The sequence below is a fragment of the Telmatherina bonti genome (genome assembly GCF_933228915.1).
Source record: "Telmatherina bonti genome assembly, chromosome: 10".
NCBI classification, from domain to species: domain Eukaryota; kingdom Metazoa; phylum Chordata; class Actinopteri; order Atheriniformes; family Telmatherinidae; genus Telmatherina; species Telmatherina bonti.
Window position 1 is genome coordinate 22,829,122 of NC_136628.1, and position 10,482 is coordinate 22,839,603.

Genomic DNA, 10,482 nt, shown 5'->3' on the forward strand with positions numbered 1-10,482 from the left:
AGGCAACAAACAACAGCAGTAAAAGCCTGAAAAACTTCAAGAATGAGGCTTCATTTTTGGTGGTGTGGTAGTTTCCAGACATGAGGCATCGGACGAAGAAGATTCCAGAAAAAGATGCAAAACCTGTATCTCTTGTTTTAGGCTACTAGAAAAAAAAAAGCTTTCCACCAAGCAGCTGCAGCGCTTCATGCTCCACTAAGTAGACAACAAGGTCACTTCATAAGGCTGCAACAGCAGCAAATTTCAGTCATGACCAGCTGATACGAGCAGTCCTGCAGTCATTTACCTGACAACGCAGTTCCACATCTATTTCCAAAGAGAAAACAAAGTGGGAGTGAAGATAGGGGAGGGTGGGCTTGGTTGCATGGCTCAATAGATTAACCACGCATGCCTGGGTTTTTGGCTACTAGTTTGCAAGCTGGGAAAGAGACTGCTTCTCTGTCTTCCTTGTCAGCTATGGGTTCTTCTGGAAGATGGATGCTCTGGACCTTATTTGTGTGTGTTGCTGCTTGGAAGAGTGGTGAGTGGGACTTTCTGCTATCTTTAGACAGAGATGAAATGTACTGGTAAATTTGTGCACTTGCAAAAGCTTCAAGTGTTTCTAATCGGTTCATTTTAGTGTAATCCACCACTAATGAGATAAGTAATGATGGGAAGAGACTGTCATGACTTGAACTGAACCTTCGAAGTATTTGTGGAGATGTCTCCTGGCGCTCACAGGCAACTGAAAGACTTAATCTGCTTAATCTTCAAGACAGAACTGTTTGATTGAGTGCAAAATTCATCAGGCGAGCAAAACTTCAACAAACATATTTGCTAACATGGTTTATTTTTAAATTTAATCTCATTCTTCCTTCAAGTATTTAAGGAGCAGTACCTTAATATTAAAACCAGTACAGCTTATCCTGAATATCTTGAGGCGTAGGGTGGAAGACATTTTTAAACTGGTGAGTGCTGTGGATCGACAGAATGTTTCCACAAACACGTCCCAGTAAAGTGGGCTTGTTGTTCCACTCGGCCTGTGATCAGTTTGGCTCACCCTCAAAGCTGTCAAGTGTAATTAACAACTAATATGCGCTCTGAATCCCCCACCTACCCCCGCCCCCTCCACATTAACACAAAAGGCCTGGGGATGACAGAGAGGAGGAGGAGAGGGCTCATTACTGCAGTAATGAAGGAGGGAAAAGGGAGGATTGCTGCAGCCTGTGCATCAACATGCCAACTAGAGATGTTCAAAGCAGAATAATGGCAATGAAAGATGAGGAAAACTTAGAAAATAACTTGTCATTTAATAGGATGGATGCGTGCAACAGATGTGACTTGTCTTCTCCTTCCTTCTGACATAGCTGCACTCAGTGTAACCATGAGTGAATCCGTTAAGGAAGTGCTTCGGGGGGATTTCGTTGTCCTGCCCTGTTCTTTCATCACCTTCTCTCGCCTCTCCAGACTCAACATTATCTGGACTCTGGCGCCCTTCTCCAGTCCAGAGACCCCGATACAGGTGTGTTTTCCCAAAGGTGCATCTGTAAAGCTATAGCAGACACATGAATGGCAGTGTTAGTGTGTGTAGGAAGATGACATAATTGATAAATATGGTTTTTTTTTTCTCTGAAAGCTGCCTTTTTCTTTGTTTGTGTGGTTTTTTTTCCCTAAATAACCTCCAGGTGATTGTGTATGACCATGGACAGGTGATAGAAGACCCCTCCCTCACAGGCAGAGTGGGTTTTACAGGTACATGCTAATACATTTACTACTGTGTTAAACTAATTAAAACAACTATACATATATATATATATATATATATATATATATATATATATATATATATATATATATATATATATATATATATATATATATATATACTGCTTTGTTATGTGAGAAGTTGAATCTACAATTTAGGCAATTTACAAGCTCCATCATGTAAAACATAAATCATATGTACTTTTGTTTTGGTCAAAGCTCATCTAAAATGGACTCAAGCAAAGTGAAATCTGATGAATAAAATTATTTAATTCTTTTTTGGAAATATTGGACATCATGTCATCAAGACTAAAAGGGAGGAAAACCATCAAACATGCCATCAGCTCTCAGCTCAGCCTCTATCTCTGATGATACAGGGTTGTATTGGTGATTATAGCATTAGCTTGCGCATGTGGAAAAGCACCATCAACGCTGAAAGGTAATTGCAGGTTTCAGAGAAACATGTGCTTTCATCCAAAGACAATGATAATAATAATAATGATGTTAAAGCAGATACAATATGTGTGACAACAGCATAGCTCTAGACTAGCCTGTCTCTTGTACACATCCTTCACTAACTGAATGTGTTTAGCTCATGAGAGCATCCAGGATTGTTACGCTGCTAGAATCTGCAATCAGACAAGAACTAGACAACATTCCTCTGCTGTTTAAAGAAGAGGAGATGTTATCTAGTTGTAAACATTAATTTTTCCCAACTAATGTGATATTATAAAAATGTCTTGTTTTTCACATTCACTCCGTTTTCTGTGTTTTATTGTGGTTAAGAAATTGTGTTTACAAAGTATGTCAAGTATTTTGGAATAAGGGTTGTAATTAGAATATAAGGACAGATAAAACCTACTGGGCTGTTTCCATGACACAACCTGCAGGTCTTCCCTTCAGTGCTGACATCATCCTGAATGACACACGAGTATCAGATGCTGGGATTTACCGCTGCATGGTCAACAACCCACCTGAGTCTGCAGATCCTGGCATAGGGGAGCTCATACTAAGTGTTCTGGGTTAGTGCATCACATACTGCCTGTTTTTAAGTATCAGTAAAAGTATTTTAATGTTTGAAGCAACTGTATAACTGATTTACTTACTAGAAGAGATGTATTTTGTTTTAAAACTTTCAGGTTTGGAGATTTTTTTTTTTTAAAAATGAAACACTACAAAATCTTTTCTCTACCTTCATAAAACCCAGGTGTATCTTATCATCTCTTCTGACATTTTTTTGTTATTTGCTGGCAACATCACAGCATGTCAGATGAACTTTTGCAAGAATTCTTCTTTTAAGTTATTTTCTTTTTTTTTTTTTTTATAAATCCAGTTTATATGTCACTTATATGTCTTTTATGATTTGTCAATCCACTTCAGACCCTAAACACCTTGCTGATCAAACAGCAATATTTCTTCTGCTAATCTTCATGAATACAAACAAATTCATCATTAACCACAACTGTTTTTCAGATTTTGACTCTTAAAATGCTGCTTTATTCATTAAAATAATTCAATCATAACAAAGAATAGAAACAAATTGTTTTCTAAAGAAGTGGGCTTTGGTGGTGACTGGAGTCTTGGATATATGAAAGCAACAAAAGTGATTTAATGACATTTGCATTGTTTTAGATAGTATATTGTATATGTATATTTCCTCTGGATCACTTTTTGGTCAAAATGCCTCATTGACTTTCTTTACACTTTTGCTAAGAATCTCATAACTATAAGTTCAAATTCCACAACATATAGTCCCGTCTGCACATCAGATTTTCTCATTTTATGGATCAATTTGTATTGCTCCTGGACATAGATCAGTTGCTTTCATGAAATTCTTTGCAATTTGTTAATATATATATGTATATGTATATCTATATCTATATCTATATGTATATGTATATCTATATCTATATCTATATCTATATCTATATCTATCTATATCTATATCTATCTATATCTCTATATATATATATATATAGATATATATATATGTAAGTATACTTAATATACACAGGCCTCGTTCAACTCCCCACCAAATCAAGTCTCAAACCAGCGATGTTTTTTATTATTAATTTTTTTTTTTTTTTAATAAAATACATTTTTACTATTCGTAACTTACAAACCCCCTGAATGTATTTGGATGTAATATATTAAGATTAATTTCATAAACTGGCATTAAGAGAAGGGTACTTAGACATTAAAGCAGCAGGATTCTTTTCCTTTTTTCTTGCCTTCATCTATTTTCTTTTCTCCTACGTTTGTCCATTTTGAGAAAACCAACCAAAATAAATAAATAAAATCAAACTAGATAAAACTGGGTTGTAAGTGCAGGTAATGTGAATGCATTCTTTACATCATGGTGCTTCCATCCCCCATAAAGCACTACATGATGAACCGTCACATTTTCTATAGAATCATTCTCACGTTGGCAGATGATGGGAACATAACAGAAAGGTTCTGCGTTGCTCAGCCCTATAGCACTTAATGGATTCTGAAAAACATGTCCTCCAGCTCTGTATTTGCCTAATATGATGTGATGGAAACTGCCAGCATATTTGTCTGTTTCCAAGCACTCATGTGTGGCTCTTAGAAATGGGACCAACGTTTGAAATGAACTTGTGAAACAGTGTCAGTAAAGATCATAGCCTCCATCGATGAACTCTGGATCAGTATATATGTTCAGTATTAAATTCCTTAATAAAAATTTGTGTCTGTGCATGTAAAATATGAAAGAGCATGTTCATCCTTCTCCCTCTGTAAACGTGACAGACATTTCACAGCTGAAACGCCCGAATCACCCGTGTAGCGATTTGGCTCTAAAAGAGCAGAGCAGTGCAGAAAGAAGGTGAACAGGGACTGAAAATGATCTGGGTTAGACTAAAACATAACCCAGCAAGCATAAATGGACATCCACTTTAAGTATGACCATACTCTTTGTCTCATTATCTGCAGACAATATGTCACTTTACCTGGATAAGCTTTGCTTCCAGGTGCAGGGCTTACAAAGAACGATGCTATCGATGAAGATATGAAGGAATCTTAGCATATGGTTTATCTTTGCAGAGCCACCTTCTTTGCCTGTGTGCCAGTGGGATGGAAATATTGATATGGGAGGAAGTGTCATACTGTCATGCTTGGTGGCAAAGGGCGTCCCTACTCCAGATATCCGCTGGCAGAAAGTGAATCCAGAGGAAATATTACTTCCCATCAACATGGAAGGTCAGTGTAACACACACACGCTCTCAGTACACCTGCACTCTATGTATTTGTCTACAGATAAAAAAAAATCTTTATGCAAATTCACGATTTATTATGAAAAGATAAGAAATTAAATCTACTTGATCATGAAATATTGTGCAGGGCAAGTTAAAGAAATTGTGGAGCGTTGAGAATAAACTAAAACAGTCACTTCTGTTGGCTATAAATACCAAAACATGAGCCATAGATCCAAAAAAACTACTCCTAAATAGCTGCTATACTATTGACATTGTCTGCAGGAATATCACATTTATTACTTTTTGTTTATTTAATAGTAAATAATATTGTGTTGAATAAAATAATTATCTATGACTGAAAGCTACCTGTTTAGCAAATAAAAGTAACTGTGTTTCCACCATCATTTGTGCACACTTGCATACACACACAGTACACAGAGATTCACCAGGAGCGGCTAAAAGGAGACAAATATGAACAGCAAAGCCAACAGCAAGTAAATAAAAATCTAACTGGAGCTACTGGGGATCAAATCGACAGAACCCTGTGTTAACATGTGTGTTAGTGAATGAGTACAAAAAACAGGCAATAAGTGGTGTTTAATGATAGGATTGTGCAAATGCAGCCACTTGAATGAAAAAGAATAGTTGAAGTAGCACAAGCCAAGAAAGGAATACTTTCATTTTCCACAGATTTATGAAACACCACAGGCACATTAAGAGGCATATTCTGTCACCTCTGATTCTGCAAGTATTCATTTTTCTCCCAGAAAAGGTTATGTGACTCATAGTTGGAGCACTTTTATAGCGTGTATGTATCAGTGTGACACCAGTTGCTCACTCAACAGCTCAAATGTGCGACAGTAATATTTGAAAAAGTCAAAGGTACCAGCTTGCCTACATCCAATTTTCAGAAGAAAAGTTAACTTAAACCTCCCGGTGCATTTTTGCAAGAAATCATCCAGTCAATGTGCTTACAGTCTGCTTACAGAAAATGGTAAATATAATCTGCACCTTAGATTGACTTAAATGTAAAATGTGTCAGAAGGCGGACGTACAGAAGACACCACGCAGCTGTTTGCATAATCTGAACGGTAGCAGAGTGACAAGTTTAAAATCAGTGAGGTGCTCCTAAATGCATGTGCTTTGCCACAAAACATCTATAAAATCCCGCTCTTCTTTAGACGCTTTTCTCTCATTAGCACAGCATTTTCTAAAGTGAACATGTCTCTTTTCTCTCAGGGGACCTGTCAAGCCCGGTCCAAATAGTCAATGTGTCGACTCAGACATCAGGCCTGTATCGCTGCTCTGCCTCTAATGTACTGGGAACAGAGAACTGCTACGTCAACTTGGCCAGTTACAGCAGTGAGTGCCTGTTTGTACTTTTCTGGTGTTTCTTTTTCTTTTTTTCCTTTAAAATTTCAGCAGCTTGTTATAAGAGTTACTCTGGATGCCTCTGCAGCCCCAGACAGTCCCTCAGGCTTACTGCAGGGTGTGTTGCTGACTTTGTTCATGAGCTTGGTCCTGCTGGCTTTACTGGTGCTCATCCTGTGGCTGCATCGCACAGGGCAGGACGGGAGGTGGAAGGAGAAGAAGCCAGAAGAGGAAGAGTGTTACAATGAGATACGGTACACCCCCTCTCTGATGAAGCGCTCTTTTGTCTGATTTCTCACCATCAGGGTTAAGTTTTATAAAGAAAAACCTTGTATGTAACAAAAAAAACTAAAAGACTTAAAGGACTTGTTAAATTTAACTACATAATGAATTTGTGCAGCTGGTCCACAGCTGCCAGGATAGTTCTACAGCAACATACGGTTTGAAATAAATGTCCAAATTCTCACACTGGTTGTATTTCTTTTTAAAGTATCTGCAAACTTAGCAGCCGCCACATGTCCAGACCACAAACAGCACACATACTAGGATCTAATTAGGATATACTGTCCATCAAATGTGTAAATTATCAGCTAAGCACTCCTAAAGCAGAACATGAAACAGTCCTGGATAACTCTCCACATACAACTTTCACATGAATGTTGCCACCAGACATCCAGAAAACAGCATCTAACATCAGTCATTACCTTAGAAGTGCCAATCTGCCAGGAATGTTGAGTTAAACTATCCCAATTAAAAATAATGCATGTGTAGTGTTCACGGACGCACAACATTGATAAATAACTGATATGCTGTGCAGTAAATGTTTAGCAGAAGTGCACACCTGAAAGGCTGGGAGATTTTTCAATAGCTTGCCTGCTTTTGTGCTGGACAAAAAGAAAGATGTCTAAATAAGCCATTCTCCCATAACTACAGCTGTCATCTGTATGCAGAGAAATTCATACATTAGCAAAGTAGTTTTATTTCTAGTCTTTAAAAGGTTATCTAAGTTTTCTAAAAGTAAGCAATAAGTTGCTTTTTTTTTTTTTAAACTTGCTTTATGACTGCTGTCGGTGGTCTAAATGAAGCAAATATAAGAATGCAAAGATTACTGTTCAAAATGCTAACGGCATCAAGTTTATGGCCACAGAGATTTTATTCCATAAAGTAAAAGTTTGACAGGTATTTTATGCCTCACACCTCAACATTTTTTATTTAGTCTTCTATAAAGTATAACTGTGATTTGAAGCCTTGAAATGACCTGGAAATAATTTCTCATTTTTATATGAACTTTGAGACAACTAGGCGCCCAGAATAACCAAATTCCCCACCACAAAAAAAGACTCACAACAAGTGATTTGCAAACAAAGACACAAAAACTTTAATTTAAATAGAAGGGGGGAGAAAAGAAAAACCACATTAAAAAACTGTACATAACATAGAACACAGACTTAAATAAAGGACCTCCCTCAGAAAATAACTAAAATAAAACAAAGTAGGATGGTGTATGATACATCTTGTGCAAAAGAAGTTTTAATTGATTCTTTCCAGACTGCAGTTTCAGTGTGAAGAGCGCTCCTCTCCACTCAGCCTCTCCCTGGATGGGTAAACTAAAAAACACATCCCTCCCCTAATCCTCAGTATAGTGTCTTAAACGGAAAAAAAGAAGAAGAAAAAAAAAAAAAAAAAAAAAAAAAAAAAAAAAAAAAAAAAGAGAAACCCCCCCCCCCCAAAAAAATACAATTTCCAATAATAAAATAGATTTATATTTTAAATATATATATTTTATAGTTAACATGCTATACATAGTTCAGAGATTGAGGAATCCCTTTTTTGACACTCAGGTCTGTCTGGAAGCTTGTGCTTTCCTGACTCCAAGCAAAGAAAAAAAAAAAAAAAAGAAAAAAAAGAGAAAAAAGTCAATTCCCTGTTGCTTTGGATATAAAATGTAGGAGGAGAAAAGAAAATCATCACTGATCGACAAGTCTCAGTTCTTCCTGAGTTGTGGCTGTTAGATTTTTTTTTTTTTTTTTTTTTTAAGATGTGGCTTTGACAGCATGTGGGACATTTTGTAACCCAGACCATTAAAAGAAAATAATTAAAAAGAAAAGGAAATAAAATAAACGGGGGGGGGGGGGGGTTGGGGGGCATCTTTTGTAATGCCAGTGTATTCAACCTGCCACAAAAATGTGACAATTGTTTCCCTTTTCCCTTTGGACAAAGTTTTCCTGCAGAATAAATTGTTCTCTTGGTCATTACAGACCCCAAGCATGCTGGACTGTTTTCAAGTTTCCAACCGGGGAACGCAACTTCTGAGAAATGACTTGAAGAGAGCAGGATCTGGCGATTAATGCTATGGCACAAAGTAGCATCCACTGCAGACAACTGGGTGCAAGGATTTAAAAAGCCGCCAGACCCAGTCAAAAATTTCTGAAGTAGTTCTAATTTCAGCAGGATTGCCAGCTTCTTTTGTGTTTTTAATGTGTGACTGCAACCCTCTGAAATGCTCAGTGTTTTTTTTTTTTTGCTTTTCACAGTGGTCAAAATAGTACAACAGTGGAAAGAAACCAACCTAAAGTGACTTTCCAGAAAAACTTCCAGTTATTTAAGCTTGAAACAAAAAAGAAAAGAAAAAAAAGACAGCCACTGGCGAGATGATGCAAATGTGATGAATGATACACTGAGGAAAGGGAGGGAATACAGCTGACAGAAGGCAGATTTCCAATTCAACATATCAATACACCATGTAGATAAACCCCGATAAAGATATCTGTAAGACAATATTAAATAAATATTCCACCTTTGCTCTCGGTATCTATTCAGCTTTCTTTATTTCCAACTAAAACGTTGGATTTTACTGTTGTAGAAACAGCAGTAGTAGTGGGTTAGTAGTAGTAGCAAGAGATGCAGAAGCAGTAGTATAGTAAAGGGAGAGGCCACACAGCCAGCAGAGGAAAAACAGCTCCCGACACAAAGCAGCCTGGCCCCCTGCTAGCTGGAAACCTGTGAGCTGACTGCATCTGACTAGACGGTGTTATTGATCATTTATCCAAAGAAAAACAGCTCAGCGCATCTTGAACACTGAGGGACCTGGGGGGAGAGTTCAAGTAAAACAAAAAAAAAAAAAACAAAAAAAAAACAAAACAAAAAAAAAAAAAGACATTCCACTCAAACAAAAAGGCTTAACATTTCACCCCCCTCCCTCCCCCCAGCATGTAGGTTTGTGATCAACACAATTTTCACGTATCAGCCTCAGTGCCATCCTGATCGATAGGAACCAGCTACCAGCTCTGTCCGAGGTCGTTCCACATCTCCAAGTTGGTCGTCAGGTTCAAGTCCTACTTGAACGCCTAAACACGTGCCAGCCATTAAAGCACCACTTGTTGGCTCGGATGGAGGGGAATTACTTTGTTCCTGGAAACTTTCTCCAGGACGAGCTGTAATGTGTTGATGTTGTCAGGCACCTCTGCAGGAAAAGGGCCAGAGAACAAGGATGGGCCGAGCATGTCGTTGTTGTTCTCCTTTAAACATGGTCATAAGTGGAGACTTCTGAAATTTGTCCATATGTCCTGTTACATATGGACACTAAGCTGTATGTCCAGAGAGGATGGTTTAATGTGGGAGAAAAACAAAAGGCTTATCACAGTTTCCACATGTCCTTCAATTGCTTGTACAGTAACACAACAATCCTTTTTTGATTTATGCAAAAGAAATGCTGCAGTTGCAGATGTCACGTGGGAGTAAGAGGCAATCCACTACTCTCCCGTATAGAAAAATAGACAATCCTCAAGCAAAATATCCCTTATAATTGCACTGGCCTTTCACTACTGTTAGAACCAAAAGATTGTCCATAGAGACACGGGGGGGGGGGGCCTTTTTGACAGAAAATGTAAAAAAAATGAAAGAGTGAATACATCAAACCTTTTGATGAAACCCGACTCTGGAATCAACAGGTTGGCTAAAATCATCTCACGGTCTGTCATGCATCAACTCAGCATGCTATCAGAGGGTGAACTGTTGGCTCGTCGAGGGGCGAGGTTTCATACTCAGATCCAGCCAGTATTGCAGTCGGCCATGAAGGAATTAGCAACTCATAGTAGCACTGAAGTTGTTTCATGAAAGTTGATGGAATGAGTTCCGAAAGGCTGGAAGGGGT

General features: G+C 38.0%; 1 protein-coding gene across 1 annotated transcript; it reads left to right on the top strand.

Moving 5' to 3' along the window:
* Positions 1–387: 387 nt before the first annotated feature.
* On the top strand, positions 388–6,620 carry LOC306761282 (immunoglobulin superfamily member 11; the record flags this gene model as incomplete). The annotated part of the gene is made up of 7 exons (XM_079247407.1): positions 388–520; positions 1,347–1,501; positions 1,665–1,731; positions 2,634–2,765; positions 4,807–4,962; positions 6,198–6,320; positions 6,418–6,620. The coding sequence occupies 7 exons, from the start codon at positions 388–390 to the stop codon at positions 6,618–6,620; spliced, it is 969 nt and encodes a 322-aa protein (XP_079103533.1).
* Between the last annotated feature and the right edge of the window lie 3,862 nt (positions 6,621–10,482).